Raw genomic sequence first — 18,955 nt, forward strand, 5'->3', positions numbered from 1 at the left:
TAAAAGTTTTACTGTTTAGCTGAAACTCAGATTTATTTGAATTTGCCTCTATTTTTTGTTAAATATGGTCACTTTAGAAGCCAGGCTGGTGGCCTAGATCTGCAGTCCTTTGAAAATGGCCAGTGGGAAGCAGTTGGCCACAGGTGAACATGTGTGGGATGTGTAAGCACTGTTTGTTTAAGAAACAAATCAGGGTACAATTATGATGTACAAGTTAAAAATTTTAAAATAATTTTTAGAAATAGAAAAGATATTTTAAAAATTTATTCTCGGTTTAAAAAAGAACCTAGAAATGTTTAGAATATAAAGTATTCTTCCTGTTTGTTTGTTTATTTATTTATTTATTGGGTACTGTGGATCAAACTCAGGACCTTGCACTTGCCAGGCAGGCACAGTACCACTGAGCTACATCCCTGGCCCCCTCCTGTTTATTGATAATTTACGACAGTGGTAACTTACTTAGATAGAATTTATTGTAGAGGATAATGATTACTTTATGTATTTAAGAATCATTGTGTTATTTCATGTCTTACATTTTTCTTTCTGGTTCCTTAGTGATATTGACCAGCAGTACTTAAACTATATATTCAGGTAAAATATAATTTAATGTTTTTTAAAGAGCAACGTTAAACAGTTCTTTTGGAGGTAATGAATTTTTATTTTCCAATACTATGATTAAAAGAGCTCTGAACAAATAGGCTTGCCAGGAAATCAAGTTAAATAATTTGTGAGATGAGCAGAATTGAGGCAGCCAAATACAGTGGACCCTCGAGTTACAACCAGCTTGACATTTAAACAACTTGGCTTATGACCAGAATTTTGGATTTAACTTATGAACAAAGTCTCGAGTTACAACCTGGCCACTTGTGCTTGCAGGTGGTCCCTGATTTAAACCTTAAAGAGTTCTAGAAGGAACATTACAATACCCTTTCCCATGTGGGGTTCATTGGGAAATCTGGGCCAGTATCTCTCCAAGGACACTGAGATCTGCCTGTGTACAGGAGAGAGACTCCGAAGGCTGTGCAGAGGATCCTGAGCCTTCACTGACCAGCTCGAGTTACAACCAGCCCTTGGGAATGAATTGAGTTCGTGTCAGGGGTCCACTGTAGTGGCACAGCCCTCAGACCAGGAAAGAGGGGCTCTGGCCCTGACCTCTGGCCCTGCCACCCCTGTCCCTCGTGGACTTAGGGAAGCTTCAGCCCAACCCTCTGGCTTCTAGATGCTCCCTGGAATCTGATCAGGTGGCCCTGAGCCCCGCTCCAGCCCTCCCAGGTTCCATTTGCCCATGTTGTTCCTAGGATAGCAGAAGAGATGTCACTGCTGGGAGGGGCCGAGGTAGAGGTGGCCCAAGGCTGAGGCATCCATGTGCTCCCTCTCTGTCCGAGCCTGGGAAGGAAGAGAAGAGCTCCCCATGCTGCCTCTGACATGAAGCCCCAAATACTCCCAGAACTCGAAACCCTGGGTTTCAGGGTGTTTTCAAGGGGTATTTGTTAAAGTACAATCAAGTTTGAAGCTTGACTTTGATTTCTTATAAATTAAAATGAATTTTACTAAACAACACAAGAAGAAGAGAAAGTGTGACATAAATGAGTAAAATTATCTTTCAGATAAAAGCATGGATTAAAAGTGTGGGCACTTTTTGACTTTTTGCACTGTTTTGACTTTCATCTAAGCCAAATTTGCATTGTGTGCTGAAACGTTATTTAGACAAGATGCATGGTCAACATCTTATACTTTACATAGATTTCAGAACATAAAGTGTAACTTTTTTTTCTATTTTTCAAATTGCTACATATATTTATCTGAAGTACAACATTTATAAAACAAAACAGCTACTGCAACAAAAGCAACATTAGGAGAGCTGTTTACTTTTTAATGGTTGTAGAGTAGCTGGTTTTCCTCATTAAGTACCTACAGAGATTTAGCGCACTTGTTCTTTTTTGTTTGTTTGTTTTTTTCTTGGTATTGGGTATCGAACTCAGGACCTTGCACTTGTGAGGCTGGCGCAGTGCCTCTGAGCTAAATCCCCAGCCCTGTTTGCTTTTGAGACAGTCTCGCTATGTACCATAGTCTAGGCTGGTCTTGAACTATTGGGGATCCTCTTGCCTCAGCCTCCCAAGTCTAGGATCACCATGCCCAACATGCTTATGGTTCTTGAACACAACCAAGAAGGTGGATTTGATAAAGAAATATTATATGTAGATATGTTTATGTGTGTGTGTGTATATATACAGTATGTATATGTATACATTTCTGGACATTCAAGATAAAAAGACTAACTTTCGATTGAAACTTAAATTAAAAAATGAATTTTGAAAATATATTTAAAATACAACCACTATCAGCACATTTCTTTAGGCCCCCAGAAGCAAGACCAGGAGTTCCTCCCCTTCCCACCAGTGTAGCTACCAACCAGCCCACAGCCTTCGCTGGGCCAAGCAAAGACACCAGTGTCTCCACGGCCCCTGCAAGCCTCCCACTCCTCCACGCCTTGGCCTCTGCCCCACGGCCCTGTGCTGGCCTTTCCCAGAGTCTGGTCTGCTCCCTGTGCTGCTTCCAAGCCTCTCTGGGCTTCTCTCTTTGTCCTTTACCACATTCTGCATCTTGCTGGCTCTTTCTGGTCAAGACGCTCATCCTTGGCCCTAGAGTTCGAGCTGCCTGCCTCTGTTGATTTCTCCCTGAAGCGCAAACCCTTCTTGTTCCTCCCGCCTCTGTGTGTGTCGTTACTTGTGTGTCCTCCCTTCTTTTCATGGCCTCTTCCTTTCCTTGCTCCTCTCCTCCTGCTCCCGCCTCTCCTCCTCCTCCCCGCCTCCCTTGTGATCGTCCCGTTGCCTGTCCAGGAACACCCCTGCCTTTTCCCTTGCTCAGTCCACGTTATTTTGTTCCATTTCCACCATCGTCACCAGCCCTCGTTTCCTCTGGGGTTTTCTGCTCTCTGAATTCACTTCCTCTTGATGACCCCTGGATTTCTCTTGCTTTGTCACAGAGCTAGCTTCACACAGCTGCATTTGGAAATCTCTTCACCAGCTGCTTGACTTAACGAGGGCCCACGAAGCCCAACCAAGTCCCCTGTGCCCTTTCCCCTCGGTTACTCCCAAATGTGCCGAAGTGCTCAGCCCTCTTTTCTTTCTTCCTCTCCAGCTCCTTCCTGCAGTTATTTTTTTATGAGCAGATATGACAAATGCATTTTTCCATCAAATTCTACTTTTTCATTTCTCCTCACTATTTTCCTTTCCATTCTTTTCTCCAGATCTTAACTGCTTTTAGTGAAAATACTGTACTTGGGCTTTCGATGTTTTCCCTAAAGCAATTTGGGATTTCTTTCCTTCTTTTTTCTGTGCCCCATCATAAATACTGTCACATTCATACACAGTGGACTCTTCAGCAAGGGCCTTCTGAATTTCCAGTTTGCTGTGGGGCCAGTTTGCTTAACTTTTTTTGTGTGTGCCTTAATTTTCTTCACTAAAAAAGTGAGGGTAGCTGGGTGTGGTGCTATACCCCGTAATCCTAGCTCTGTAGGAGGCTGAAGCAGGAAGATCACAAGTTCAAGCTTAGCCTGGTCATCACAGTGAGACCATTTCGTGGCCTGTGTTTTAGCTGCTTCCCCTGAAGGCCTTCACTCACCGAGGTCTCATCCTCAGAATCATCCCTCATCAGAATCATTCCCAGAGAGTAATGGTTTTTGCAAAACAGGCAGCAACCACAGTGTTTCCTCTGGCAGAAAAAGCCCATACTTCCTGTCTGGAATCACCATCTTGCTTGTGTGGCCCAATTTATAACTCAAACACGGCCTCTGGACTTCTCTAAATAGAAGAGCCAGCATCATCCTTGGGTTTCAGTCTCCCTTAGCTGTGCACTGCTGGAGAAGCAAGGTTCCCCGGCTGCCTGCTATTAAAGCGCACCCAGGTCTGGGCTGAGCCTCGGCTGATTCCCGAGGGAGACCCGGACTGAGACCGAGTACTACAAGCCATACACTCCCTCTGCAGGGAAGCCTCAGAAATATCCTGCACTTATTACAATGCCTTTCAAAACACAAGACACCCAAAGCATGGCTGGGGCCGCCTTTGTCCTCAGCAGAAGACAATCATTAGTTCCACTCTGCTCGGATCCCTCTAGGGACGTTTCTGAAAATGCGGACGCCCGTTGGGCTGGGGGCATAAGATCAGTGGTTGGCAGAGTACTTTCTAACGTGCTCAGGACCCCTTCCAAACAACAAAAACCCGCACACCACAAATAAATGTTTGTTTGTTTCTTTTTTTGAGAAAGTGTCTCACTGTGTAGCCCTGGAGGGTTTTAAACTCTTGCTGACCCTCCTGCCTCAGCTTCCTAAGTGCAGGGATTATAGGTGTGCACCACCACACTCAGCTCACAAAAAACGTTTCCAGACATTGGGCCTTGCTAGGCAGATGTGCACAAAAGGTACAACTGCATTACACAGCAGAGGAGTAGGGTTCTGGGGAAGGGGCCTCTCTGACCCTCAGTCCTTGCTCTGTCTTCTTCCCGCAGCTGATGTGAGGATTATTTGTAATGCACCAAGCGGTGAGCCCAGTGCTCTCACTTCCTGCCTGATTGCAGCACACTCTGCTAAAGCCCCAAGGCTTTCCTTCCAATATGAGTGATAAAGAGGTGTGAATCAGGACGAGCCTCTCTTCTGTCTCCCACTGGCGCCCAGAACCCTGCAGCTGGCTGAGCTTTAGCGATGTCCTGCCTGGGCAGCCTGAAGCTCCGCCTGTCAGGGTGAGGAGTTGCTCTGTGCTCTCAGGATTTGGCGAGATGCAGACATGTAGTAGGATGGTTCTCGCCTTTGGCAGGCCCTTCTAGACCATTTAGTTTGTTTGCTCCCTGCTGCTGACTTTGTCTAATGTTTCTGATATAGAGAGAGGAGTAGGGCACAGGTAGGGGCAAAGAATGAAGGAAAGAGGGAAGGGGAAGGATGTTTGTGGGGCTGAAAATAAGTCGGACTTCTGAGGTTGGAATGGTTTTACTCTGCTTCTGGGAGCTTGCATCATTTATAAGGAGTGAAATCAGCACACACACTTGTATACCGTGCCTTTTTAGTATATGTGCTCTGGAACAAGCACACACCGTTTCGTTTTAATAGAAGGCAGAGTTGGGTCTCTCCCAGCCTGTTCAGTAGAAAATTATGCTGCTTGCCCATTCTCCACCTCCTTATTTTGCAGATAAGATTTTGTGCATGCATGACAGGGAAATAGGCATTCTCTCTGGGTACCATTTCATGAAACAAGAAAATGTCCTAGAGTTTAGCATGTGGAGAGGATAACATCATTATGTTTTCCTGTTCTATTTCCTGGGACCATAGGGATCTCTTCTATTTTATTCATTCTGTCTTCGCAGATATTAAAACCATACCTGACAGATGCTAGGCTTTCAGTGTTTACTGAATGAGTGAATTTAAAAACGATCTGCTGTTTGTCTGACTGGGTATACCTTTTTATTAGAGTAACTTCCTCATTAGAGTTTGCATGTAATCTATAACCTTAGAACTATAGAGGCCTCAAATTATATTTTTTCTTCAAATGTTTTCTCACCACAAATACACCTAGAGGTAATGCGCAGTGTTAGAACACACCGTGAACCCCTGCTGTTTGAGCAACACTGCTAGCCCTGGAATCCAGAGAGGAATACAATGTCATTGTTCCCAAGGAGGCCTAAGAGGAAGAACTAGGGGCAGGTTAAGCTGCACCTGCAGCCAGCAGCCAGGTGTGGTGGTGCATGCCTGTAATCCCAGCACTCCAGAGGCCCCGGCCAGACAGGTGGGAAGATCGCTCGCTGCAAGTTCCAGGCTAGCCAGAACCACACAGTGAGACCCTGTCTCAAAACAACAGCAGCAAAGCTATACTTGCAAAATTCCAAATAGGGCTTATGAGAACCAACTCTTTGATTTAATGATTTCTTTTTATTGTTACCCCTAATTTTTATTTTAGAGTCACCCTCTGGGTGATCCTGATGATAGGATTTAGGGGCTATTTGGGGGATGAAGAGTGGTTCCTCCTATTCTGTGACAAGAGCAGTAACTTCTGCTCCTGATGTTGTAATGAAAAGAAGAACCAGGGCGCTAAAACTGGAGCATGTGCAGGTTATGTATGTTCCAAAGAAACCAAGATGCAAAGCGTTCACCTGCAGTCTCCGTCTCATGTGAGCTGTGTTTTATTGTTGTCTTTTTTTGAGACAGGGTCTCACTGTGTAGTCTAGGCTAGACTTGAACTCTGTGTGTGGACCAGGTTGGCCTTGACCTCACAATAATCTTCCTGCCTCAGCCTCCCAAATGCTGAGACTATGGGTGTGTGCCATCACGCCGAGCTCTGCACAGTTCATTTTACAGTGATAATATACTTAGATGCGTTCAGATTGTGACTGATTTGTAAGTTGGGAGTTTGTTTTGTCTAGCTTTCAAATACTCTTGGAGAATTAGGTGAATGTGATAACAGAGCCAGCTGGAGCCGAGAACAGTGGCACAGGTGACCTGCAGGTGGGATGGGAGTCCCTCAGTCGGTCCCACAGCTGGATTCAGTTTTTTTGTGTTTTGTTTTTCCCCAAAGCAGGATGTCCCAAGGGCCTCTTCTCTCTGGAGTTGGGTTTTGAAAGGATGAGGCCAGTCCCTGTGGGTAATTTGTTTTCAGGTGAATTTAACTGTTTCCAAGTAGAAAGGCTTTCCAGGTGTGGCACAAGCCAGTGATCCCAGCACTTGGTAGTAGGCTGAGGCAGGAGGATTGCCAGGAATTCGAGACCAGCTTGAGCTACATAGTTCAAGGCCAGCCTGAATTACAAAGCAAGACCCTGAAACAAACAAACAAGTCGAATGGCTGAAACTCTGTTTTTGCTTTTGTTTTTAATGCTCTTTGTTTTATTATTCCTAACCACTTTGTTTTATTATTTCCTAACCACTGTGCTGTTCTTCTTCAGTGTGGTGCTCCTGGCATTGGCATCTCATCCCACAGGTAAAGGGGGTGGGTGAGAAAGAGGGAGGAAGAGAAAAAGGGAGAGAGAGTGTGTGTTAGTTCAAAGTCTCCATTCAGCCTAGTGCTCTGGGCCTGGTGCTAACCCTGCAGACACCCAGAAGAGAACGTGGTCGTGGAGAGGTCGTGGAGAGGTGCAGTGCTTTTGATAACTCACTAGAGCAGGCTGGTCTGTAGCTCAGTGGTGGAGCGGGAGGGCCTGGGTTCCATTCCCAGCACCACCAGAAATTAAAACGAAAAAGAAGACATGGATCTACTGCCCAGGCGCTTACTCTTACTCTGCCTGAATTTTGATACCCACGCGTCTTCTAGTGATCTCTGTCTCAGGTATACGGAAGTGTCCATCACCTGCTGAGCAAACTAGTGCTTGTTTCCCTCTTTTCAAAGATTCCTTCCGCAAGGGTTCAGAATTGCTGTGTAGTTCTGGTGCTAAAGGATTTGCTGAAAAGTCCAAATTCATCCTATTTCCAGCTGACCTTATTTTATAAACCCCTGCATTACGTGTCACCATCCGGTTTTCACAATTCTAGCGTAAAGTCAGTCTGTAGAGCTTATTTCACACTGTTGCTGCTCAGTTGCTCCACAGCTGCTGCACAGATTCGGGAGTTACTCACAGTGCTCCACTGCACCGTGCTGTTTTCACTTTGAAAGGCCTTGAAGTCTTACAGTTCCACTTTGCGAATAACAAGTCCACAGACTGGGTAAATTATAAAGAAAAGAGGTTTGTATGGCTTCCAGTCATGGTCCAAGGTCACAGGGTCATAACTGGTGATGTCTTTCTTGCTGGCAAATCCTGAGTCTTTCTTGGTCTCCTTCCCTCTTAGAAAGGTGCCCGTGTCCAGCCACGGGGCCCCTGCCTCAGTAGAGGCATCATTAGATGATGTTACCCAATCCTGGTCACCTCCCAGGGGCCTCACCTCTAAGTGCCAGAAGTGTGCTCTGCCAGTCCCTGGGGCAGATCCCAAAGCCAGTCAGGTTGACCCTCGCCCCTCACCACGGTGCCCCCCCAACCCCCGAAGTTGTGAAGTGCACAACTCAGGCACAAGGAAGTGCTTGCATTTGAAGACAGTGAAGGCACATGGATATTACGGTGGCGATCTGGTGTGAGGGATGACAGAGCTTAGATTTAGAAGACGCTGGGGAGTCAGTGGCCCTGGACTCCGATGGGTCCTGGTGATGTTAGCTTGTGGTGGTGATAATAAGGTTGCAGCAGATAAAACCGGATCACTGGGCCTTAGAGTTGATTTGCATTTAATTTTCTTTTTTGTGGAGGGGGGCATTGAGACAGGGTCTCACTATGTAGTTGAGACTGACCTGGAGCTCACTGTGTAGCCCAGGCTGGTCTCAAACTCACAGCGATCCTCCTGCCTCAGCCTCCTGAGTGCTGGGATTACAGCGCGTTTAATTTTCTAAGAAAGTTCAAAGTGTTTGTGCCGCTGGTCACTCCCACCGGCAGTGTGAGATTCTGGTATCTCTGCAACCTCACCACTGTCTAGTGGGTTGTCTCATTTGAGCTCTTCTGCTGAGTAATGGTCCCCAGGTGGCCCTTTGCCTGAGCTTCCCTCCTTCCTCCCATTTGAGGACTAGAGGCCTGGGCTCCCTTGAAGGTGCACCTTTGCGGTGTGTGGCCTGGGCACTGGGATTGGCCTCTGGGTGGGTGGAATCTCTTCCTGTCCTTTGGCCTCATGACTCGTGTGGAGGCTCCAAGAATCCACGCCTTGCTTGAGAAGGCCCCTCCGGCTCCTTTCCCCTTGGACTTTTGAGCAGTAGAGAAGAGAATTCTTCCTGTGTTTAAATTTTGTACTCCATATTTATATGAAGTGTTCAGGACAGAATTTCAAGGAACCAGGGGAGCAGGGAGACCCTGAGATGACTTTGGTACCTGGGCTGCCCAGTGCCCATGTGTGAGCCAAAGCAAGCAGCACTCGCCTGCACGTTCCCGCCCCTGGCGAAGGCACAAGTGTGGTGAGAAGAAGTCACTCTAGCGTTCAAGTCCCAGTCGGGAACATGGCAGGAGTGTGTCACACTTGTCAGCGTGGCCCTTCCACGCTCTGTAACCCTCAGAGAAGTGTGGTCCCTTCCTCCCTCAGTCAGCGCAGTTCAAGCCGGAGCATCGACCTCACATCGCCCACTGAGCATGTTGCCAGCCCTCGGCCACTTGCTCGATGCAGCAGCGTGCAACGTGACCTGTTGGCTTGTGAGCATCTTTACCGTGTTTATGGCCCTGTGCTGAGGTTTCATGTGCCAGTCAGGCACAGCACTGCAACCTCCTCAGGGCCATTGAACTGGCCAGCTTTCCTGTTACTGGAACACCATGCTGGACACCACAATTTAAAGGAGAGCTTTAATTTGGCTCACATTTTAAAGGGGTTTAGTCCATGGTCAGTGGTTCCAAGGCAGAGAAGCATCATGGTACAAGAACGAGGTGGAACAAAACTGCTTAGTTCATGGCGTTCATTTGGGAAGCAGAGCAGGGGAACAGTGCCAGCGAGGGAGGGGTGAGGGATCAGATACCGTCCCCAAGGTCACATCCTCATGACCTACCCAGACACACCCAGAAGTGTGCTTACTGTCCCCCTAGGAGGCTCCTAAGCCCATCCAGTTGACGGTTTAGTTTAATTACCACAGTCACTCATTCTTGCTGTGCAGTTCCTGTGTACCCTGATTGTGCTTTTTGTTTTGTTTTGTTTTTTGAAACAGGGTCTTGTATGTGGTTCAGGCTAGCTCTGGACACACTGTGTAGCCTACGTTGGCCTTAAAGTCATTGTGATGCTCATGCCTCAGTCTCCTGAGTGCTGGGTATAGTGCTACTTTACTAAGAGAAGGGCAGAATAAATATATAAAAGGGGAAATGTTTGGGGCCACCTGGAAATTGAGGACCACACAGCCAGTGAGAGACCGTGGAACATTCTCTTCAAGGAGAGCAAGAAATACTCAGGTCTTTCGGATACATTGTGTTTAGCAGTGTTGGCTACATGTTGGGTTCAGTGCTCACAAAGTGGCCAGAGGGGCAATGCAATAGCTCGGCTTCCCTAAGGAGTTGGCAGTTCCGGGGACGGGGAGAAAGGCACCGTGAACGAGGTGCTGTGTGAGGGATGTGTAAAGGTTTTAGGCATGGCTCAAGGGTGCGGGCCGGCTATGCTCCTTCTCAGTCATTTACGGGATCAGTTTTTGGGATTTGGGTAGGAGTTGTGATCTGATTGGCGAATTCCCTAGGACTTTGAGTTCTTTGCCTCTCTCCCTTCCAACCTACCCCTAACTGTTCCTCTGCTCTTCCAGCGGCTCCAAAGCCTGGGCTGGACTCTTAAAAGCTGCTGCACCCCTGTGAGTGCAGTTCACACCCTGGAGTTTTTCTGTTAAAAGATGGGGTGCCAAGGCGAGGGTCTAACTGATCATCCTCTGCCATTCTTCATCGTCACCCTGACCACTGTCAGGGTGAGAGGAGGGCATCTGGGGAGCCAAGAGCTGCCCAGGAGACAGATTCTTCGCAGGCGTCCTTTCTGCATGCCCGAGTGGCGCCCGACCCTGAGGTTCTCAGGGTCACCTTGGCTGTTACTTCTGTGGGGAAAGGGACCACCCTGCCCCAGGAACTGCGTCCAAGAGCGTCTGTCTGTGAGTTCTCTCTACCACCATGGGTCCCAATCAGATGTAGAGAGTTCCTGTGGAATCACGGCCCAAGGAGAACAAGAATGCTGGGCTGCACAAAAACAAAATTCCGAGAAACCCTGAGCACACACATGCATACACACCCAAAGATAACAGTCACAATAAGAAATAACTTTCCAGAGAAGTAGAGCTCAGAACTGCCTTTCCATGAGTGAATCACCTGAGGTCACTTAGTCTCCCAGGAAGTACAGAAGCGGAATGCTTAGTGGTCATAGCAGGGAAGGGGACACCGCCTACACTCCCTCCACACCCTACAACCCAGGATGCTTAGGGAACTGCAGTCCACCAGGACTGAGAGACAACCAAGCCCCAGCATCCTGAGCTCCTGCCTCCTGCCGAGTGTCAGGAATTCCGCATTGGAAGGATTAAGCTCTCCGCTATAGAAATGCTTAATTCCTTTTCTCAGGATATTTTTGGAAGGCTTTCTGCTTTTTTAATCTCCTGACTTCTTGTTTGTGACCAAGTTCAAATTCCAGAGAGGGAAGCAGCCAATATGTGTGATTATTTCCTCTTGTACCAAGTGGAACTAAAAGAATGATCTTACTTCACAAGAAATAAATGTGCCCTTTGGACCTTACCCTAAAATGAATATGCACAATGGGTCTGGCCCCTGTGCTGTTTGTGCAGTAATTAAGCACAAAAATGAAAAAAAGATGTCAGGGGAATGCATTCATGTTCTTTTTTTAGACATAGGCCAAAAAAAAAAAATCCTAAAAGAAGACCCCGCTGCCCCCACATTGTTCCTGGGGCAAGGAGGCGGGTCTGGAGTGACTGGGGTACACATTCTGTCTTTGTGGTTCAAGACTTATGCAATCTTTTGTACCCTCTCTTCCCTGAGCTCCAGTTTAAATGGGGACAACAGAGCCTCACAGTTGTGGAAACAGGGTGATGAAGGCATAAAGCGCTTAGCAGAGGTCCCTGCTTAAGGCAGGCTGTCACTAGACAGGCATTATTATTATGAGGTTTGTATTAAACAGCACTGCCAATGGCATTGTCCCTGGCAAATCCAGTGCGAGACAGCTCATTGGTGGAGGGCTGCTGTGCCACACACCCTCGCCTTGGTTTCTCAGGACAGTGGGTGCAGGGGCCCATGGGGTACAGAGGGACCCATTGTCATATCATGGCTGTGCTCTGCAGGTGACCTCTTCAGCGTCCTGGACTTCCCGTTCCTGTATTTCTACAGATTCCACGGCAGCTGCTGTGCCAGGTAACCTTGAGCATGCCATTCCAGTGTCCCTCCATGTCTCTGTCTCTGTGAAGTCCACGGTCATTACCAATGACCCGAATGAGTGGCAAAGCCCAGCGGTGGCTGATGTGGCTGGGAAACAGTTCCTGTCCCCAGCAGGTTTCACCGGACACCTATGAGTGCTCAGGGTCAGCCTGGGTACAGTGAGCATCCCTGGCCTGCCCACAGGTGGTGGTTCTCAAACTTACTGAGCAAGTGGCTTCCCCCAGTTCTAGTCTCTCCACAAGCAAATTTCAGAACTTCAGTGTATAAAACTGATGAAACGAAGCTAGGTGTGATGGCACATGCCGGTAATCCCAGCACTTGGGAGGCTGAAGCAGGAGGAACGGTAGGAGTTTGTGGCCAGTATGGGCTACATAGTGAGCCCAAGGCCAGCTTGAATTACATAGTGAGACCCTGTCTCAAAAACAAACCAACAGCTTGCATTCTGATGTGGTAGAGCAGACCTGGGTTGAATCCCAGGATTGCTGCTGCTAAATGTGTAAAGTCTGTAAAATAGAAAAATAGTACCAATGGAGGGTTATTGTTTGCCTCAAATCAAATATGTATATAAAGTCTTAAGTGTTGTGCCTGGCCCAGTAATGGTGGCCAGTATTACTACCTGCTCAGATCCACTGTAATTACTCCGTTCACACACAATAAAGGGTACCCTGTGAAGCAGTGAGTCTTTATGGAGAAGTGGGAGGTAGGGTTTCTTGTGGGGTATGTCATGCGCGCCTCAGGTGTTCAGGGCAAAGGGGGAAAAAGATGCCGTATTACAGAGTTTTCTGCATGTGAGCCTCCAAATGCTTTTATTTATCACTCAGAGAGTTTCAGGAAAGCACTAATGGGCTGTGTCCTCCTGCTTCTGTCACTTTGGTGAGGCTGGTTTGCCTGCCCTTAGCTGGGGTTCCACATCAGGAGTCCTAGCGCTGCTCTGGGGCCTGGGGTCTGTTTCCCTTTGAACGTGATTATTTGGTGGCACCAACAGGCAGGTATGGAGGGAAGGTCAGCAACTGTTTGGGTAGCTCATAGGTGTTGGTTTTGTGGGTTGATATAGTGATATTGTGGCTTTATTTCTGCCCCTCTTGATCCACAGCTTTCTTAGAACCCAACATGATAAACCAGGCCTTTTTACTTTAAAGACTTGGACATCCTTGCTTGAACTGATTAAACTCTGTATTTCACATTACCCCTGCTTCTTGGCTTCAGTATAAAGTGTAACCTCTTTTGAAATGTGTCCAGTTTTCCCATATCATTTCAGTGGCTCTTCCATGGCTGTACTCTGAGGTGACACCTTCAGGTGGTTTTAGGGGAGCCTAGCAGGAATCATGGAGACCTGAGGTTGACAAAGGAGCCAGAATCTAGGGACTCCCCACAAACAGGGTATCTCTTGTTCCCAGGCTCCTTTGCTCCAGTGGTCCTTCCTGTGCTTTTCAGAGCTACCTCCCTAGCAGGTGGTGGGAGGGCTGAAAGTGGAAGGAGAAAGAGCTGTGACGATGCCAAAATGGTTCACAGCCTAACAAGCCAGGCAATGGGAGAGAGTCCTGGCCGCTTCTCTCAGCTCCTTGGTTTCAAACTGGAACTAGTGTCTCCTGGCAGGAAGGGGAGGGAGCAGGGAGGCGAAGAACGGAGGGCAAGGAGGTTTGTGAGCCTGGGCAGCACTTGGGGTGTGGTTACCTCCTCGGATGCGGGGGTGGGTCCAGCAAAGGGGAGCTCTGGGGCACTGCTGCCTCGCTTTACCCTGCCCTCGCTCTGTGGTCAAGCAGGGCATCTCACTCTAGCTGGTCAAGGACTCATGAACTTGGTGAGGTTTCAAGAGCCATGGAAAACTGGCTTCTAACTGTACCTGGGCCTCAGTTTCCTTGTTAAAAAAGGAAAACTTTGGAACTAAGTCTCTGGGTCCTGTAAGACAGGATGAGGACTGTTTTGCCTATTCCGCTTAGGTAAAGGAGGGGCGGCAGAGATTAGGTCAAGGTCACCGGGTCGGTGAGCACAGCTGAGAGTAGGACTGCAGACTGATCCGATTGGTGAGAGAGCTGCTTACCCACAGGCCTCTTTGCCTTTGGGGTGTAGGACTTGCTGCCTCCGTCTGCAGCCTTCCAGCCTGCCACGACTGCAGACACAAATGTGAATAACTTTACAGGTCACTGGGAGAACCTGATGCCAAGAATGTGGCTGTGAAACCAGGCTCATCCGTTGCATTTCTGAAATTTGGCCCCAGCTGTGTTTGATTCAGTTCACCCAGCTTGCAGTGCAACCTGACATTTACTTAATACCTGCTATGAACAAACCACTGTGTTAGCTCCTTTGGGGGCAAATGCAGCGAGCAGCCCAAGACCTGCCCTTCCCGCTCAGCTGTGATCCATTGGGACCACACACCAGCGACTGTAATAAAGGTCAGAGGGAAGTGCGGTGCCAATCTCTGGGGGTAGAAATGAAGTACAGCGCACGTGACCCCCTCTCCGGCTTGGAGAACAGTCACCTCCCTTACTCTCCCACTTTGTTCCAACAAAAGTTACACGCAGTCCACTACCTGCACATCTGCGCAAGAAGCCAGTCCACCTGCGTCTCTGTCCTGCAGTCTTTCTGCCTCATCTCTTCTGCAGTTTTCCTGTCTCCTACACGAGGACGGTGACACTCTGGAAAGTGGTTGCAGCACAGGCACTGCCTCCTTGTCGCCTGTGGTGCGATGCCTGTGTGATCCAGACCTCTGAGTGGCCCCAGGCTCCTGCTGCTGGGCTCTTTCCCTTCCCACGCAGGTGCCTGGTGTCACGTGAGGTTTCTGTGGAGGATGGCCTGGCCAGGGACTTGTGGCCTCAGCCAGTGTTGCTGGAAGCAGCCCTCCCTTCAGTCCAGGGCTCTGTCCAGACCTTTTCTGGCACAGAGAACTGGAAACCTTACCTGCCAGTTTGTTTTGCTTAAATGAAATTAGATCCTTCCTTGACAAGCACCAAGCTCTACAGCTAATTATCATCTATGTTTTGTGTTTTTGTGATTTAGCCAGAGACCTCTTAAATTTCTGCCTTCTATCCTTGCAATGAAATGTGCTCATCCTGGCTCCTTAGCAAAGTAAAGCTTCGTGGGTTTCTAAGTCTTAGCTTTTGGGGGATGGTGGGGGGGTTCCTGGGAATTAAACTCAGGAGCATGTGCTTTCCAGGCAGGTGGTGGCACCACTGAGCTAAATCCCTGGCCCAGTCTTGGCTATTTTTACCCAGAGATGACTAGGAAACACAGATGTGAATCATCAGAACTTGACTAGTAGAATGGAATGGAAACTAGGGCTGGGGATTCAGCTCAGTGGTTCTGCCACCTGCCTCTCAAGTACAAGGTCCTGAGTTCAATCCCCAGTACCAAAAAGAAAAAAGAATGGAATGGAAACTAGTGAGCTGATGACCAAGGGAAGACAGCCTACTAATTAGACAGTGTCTTCTCCTTCCAGTGGGGTTCTCGGCTTCCTGCTCATGCTCAGCACAGTAAAGCTGCAGAGCCTCATGGCCCCTGGGCAGTGTGCAGCCTGGATCTTCTTGGCTAAGGTAAGAGAGAGGGGTGGGCAAGGAGAGCTCTGTCTGGGGTGTGCGTGGTGGTGTCCTCAGTCACCTGCCCTCAGCCTGATCATTCGCCTAACTCAGGAAGCAGTTCCTGAGGCCTTCTCCCTGTTTGCTCAGCATGGCATATTTCAGCATTATCAGGAGATGACCAGGTTAGCCCCCTTAACTTCCATGAGGCTTCATTTACCTGTCTGAAAATGAGAGCTTTTTCTAAATGATCCCTTGAGCCTTCTCTAGCCCTTAGGACTGGACTTCCAGGTGCCCAGGGCAGTTCTTATTCCTTCCTGGGGGTGTCCAGAGCTCAAGTGACTTACACAAGAAGACTCAGCCTGCCTGGGCTGAGAGAGGAAGGAAAAATTGCAGAAATGTCTGGGTTGGAAGGCTTGGATGGAGCCTTCAGAAGAGGGATGGTTACAAGAATGCCCAGTGTGTGTCTGAATGACCATGGATGAAGCAGAATAAAAGAAAGGTGGAGGAACTGCGAAAGGACAGGAGTAGACTAGCAGCACTGTTGGAATGCAAATGCGTGGGCTTTATATCCCTCACATCCATTCCTTGTGTCACCTTGAAGGAGCAAGGCCCAGGGCCAGAGGTGTTGCTTCTGAGAAGTGAGATTTCCCAGTCAATTTCATCTAATGAAATAATCATTGAAACTTGTGCCTTCACTCATGGTGTGGGGGGGAACCACACATTTTTCTTTGGAAATAAGATTCAATAGTGATATTTTCACCTACATGGTCTACTTTTAATAGCATTAATAATTCTGGTTCCAGCACAATGTAAAAACGCTTGAGATAATTGATTTCTAGAATGAGAGAGCGAAGAGGTTGACAAAATCTGTTCTCCAAAACCAACTAGAAATCTGGAAAAAGTCTGTCCACAGCATTCGTTTCCATACTCTGAAAATGAATTACAGGCATAAAACAGCCTCAGAAGCATCTGTTCATAGAAACTACTGAGCTTTGGGTAGGAGCTGAAAGGTTTCGCGATATGCTTGTCTTTGTGCCCTATTCCCTCCTCCTGCCAGCTCGTCAGTGTGATGGTCCAGCCAGAGCAGAGCAGGCTGTGGAACCCACACCTTGCCGCTGCTTCCGGAAGGGGCCCCTTCATTGGTGGTAGAAGGGGAGGATAGGCCAAAAGTTCCACTAGCTTGAGTTTGGAGTCCTCCTTGGATCAAGCAATGGACCAGTGGTCTTGTTGGTGACTTAAGTGGTTCTGGGAGGTGAGAGAGCCATTAGGGACTTCCTAGCTCTTCACATATCCCAGGTTGAACTTGATCTAGTCTGTGTGCATGAGCTGTGAAGATGGAGCAGGGCCACGACACCCACACATCCCCTGGCCGGTGACTCCTGCGTGCACACTCACAGGAGATGTGAGACAGCCGGCAGCAGAAAGCAAAGGCCAAGGTGGACACGAACACAGCCTGAAGTTTGAACAAGCTCTGCAGCCCACACGCAGAATCACAGGCAAAGAGAAGCCTTTCTGGCTTGAGGTGTTTGAGCAAAACCCTAGACTAGTCTTTGCCAGAACGTGAAACTGTTCAGACATAGAGATGACCCTTAGCATTCACTTAGAAATAAAAACAAGGAAAAAATTAGTACAGATATCAGCAGCGTACCTTACTCGGAAGACAGATTTCACAGACTTAGTCTTAGAAAATTGCTAAATAAGCAAAACAATAATAACAGCTTTTGTGGGAAACATCAGAATCCAGTTGCTGCCACATATTCTCTTAAATGCCCAGAATTCAACCAAAGATTAGAGACATTTAGAGAAGCAGAATGTGGCCCGTGTGCAGGAAAAGAACAGTCCATAGAGACCAGCTGTGAATGTCTATCCATAGATATAAGATTTAGGCAAAAAGCACTGAAAAGTACTTAAATATGTTCAGAGATTGGAAGGCACCCACATTTAAAGGATTAAAGGCTCAGTGAATATAGAATTCAATAAAGAGATATAAATCATTTTTAAAGGTAGGAATGGAAATTCTGGATTCTAAGAATATAATGACTGAAATGAAAATTCTCTAGAGAGACTCAACAACAGATTTGAGATGGAAGAAGACAGAGTGGATGAACCAGAAGGTATAGCAAAATAAATTTTTCAATCTAAGTAAGAAAGATTTTTTAAAAAAGAAGTTGAAAGGATGTGAACAGAGCCTCAGAGACCTGTAGTTGATGAAGGATAGCAGTGTTTGTGGAATGACAATCCCAAAAGAAGAGGACATAGGGATAGAAAAACTATCTGAAGAAACAATGGCAGAAAGCCTGCATTTGATGAAAAAAAATTAACTTACAGACTCAGTGAGTTCAAGAAGCCACAATAATGAAAAAGAACTTTACCTAGACAAATTCTAGTAACACTGCTAGAAAACAAAGAGAAAAATCTTAAAAGCACCAAAAAGAAGGAAAAAGAAAAAAAGAAAAAAAAAAGATTTTGCATATGTGAAGGAAAACAATGCAATTAATGGCAACTTCTCATCAAAGACGGTGGCAGCCAGGAGGCAGTATGATGACACGTGCTGAAAGAAAAACCTGTCACCCAAGAATTTAATGTACAGCAAGACTGAATTCAAATGTGAAAGTTAAATATATTTCCAGATCTATAAGGACTGAGAGATGTGTATCTAGCAGCCATATCAACAATTACATTAAATATGAGTGGATGAAATACCTATTCAAAAGATAGAGATTATCAGATTGGATTTAAAAAAGCGAGACTTGAGTATATACTGTCCATGAGAGGCACACTTTAAATACCAAGATATAAACAGGCTGAAAATGAGAATGTGGAAAAACTGGAACCCTTGCATTTCTGGGGGATATGCATATAGCCACTTTGGTGAACAGTTTGGTATGTTCTTAAGAGGTTAAACACAAAATTATTACAACTCAGCAAATCTGTTTTTATGAATCTACTCAAGAGAAATGAAAATGTAAAAGCCTTATGCATGGGTATTTAGAGCAGCATTATTCATATCAGCCCCAAACTGGAAACAATCTAAATGTGTATTTATTAACAAGTGGACAGACAAGATACATATATCCATACACTGGGATACTAGTCAATAATAAAGAATGAGCCGGGCATGGTGGCACACGCCTGTAATCCCAGTACTTGGGAGGCTGAGAGTTCGAGACCAGCCTGGGCTACACAGTGAGTTCCAGGTCAGTCTCAACTACATAGTGAGACCCTGTGTCAAAAAATTTAAAAAAAAATAAATAAAGAATGAGCTATTCATACATTGCTATGACAGAGGTGAATCCCTAAGAGAAGCTACACATTACACATACTATTATTCCCTTTTATGTGAAATGCCCAGAAAACAAAAATCTATAGAGATGGTTTCTTGGAACAAATTGACTACCGATGGGCTTGAGGGAGTTTTCCTGGGTAATGGAAGTTTTCTAAAACCGGATTGTCAGGATGGTTCCACAGTCATTTAAATTAATTAAATGTGATCATTAAAGCAATTGCACTTTAGGGGAGTGGGTGTAGCCTAAAGATAGCATGCTTGATTACTATGCACAAGGCCC

At 46.8% G+C, this 18,955-nt stretch overlaps 1 protein-coding gene across 3 annotated transcripts in view; it reads left to right on the top strand.

Moving 5' to 3' along the window:
- The window catches only part of Tmem241 (transmembrane protein 241), a 105,302-nt gene that overhangs the window by 40,311 nt on the left and 46,036 nt on the right, over positions 1-18,955 (top strand). For 2 of the 3 annotated variants that reach the window (XM_010638719.2, XM_010638720.2), the window contains exons 11-14: positions 556-591; positions 6,925-6,959; positions 11,781-11,850; positions 15,311-15,404. In XM_010638719.2, the coding sequence (XP_010637021.1) occupies positions 556-591; positions 6,925-6,959; positions 11,781-11,850; positions 15,311-15,404 (235 nt within the window). Of the gene's footprint in view, positions 1-555; positions 592-6,924; positions 6,960-11,780; positions 11,851-14,014; positions 14,268-15,310; positions 15,405-18,955 lie in introns of those variants that run through there. The other variant, XR_783196.2, reaches the window with a different exon arrangement.

The sequence above is a fragment of the Fukomys damarensis genome, unplaced genomic scaffold (genome assembly GCF_012274545.1).
Source record: "Fukomys damarensis isolate Sample0158 unplaced genomic scaffold, DMR_v1.0_HiC HiC_scaffold_30, whole genome shotgun sequence".
NCBI lineage: Eukaryota > Metazoa > Chordata > Mammalia > Rodentia > Bathyergidae > Fukomys > Fukomys damarensis.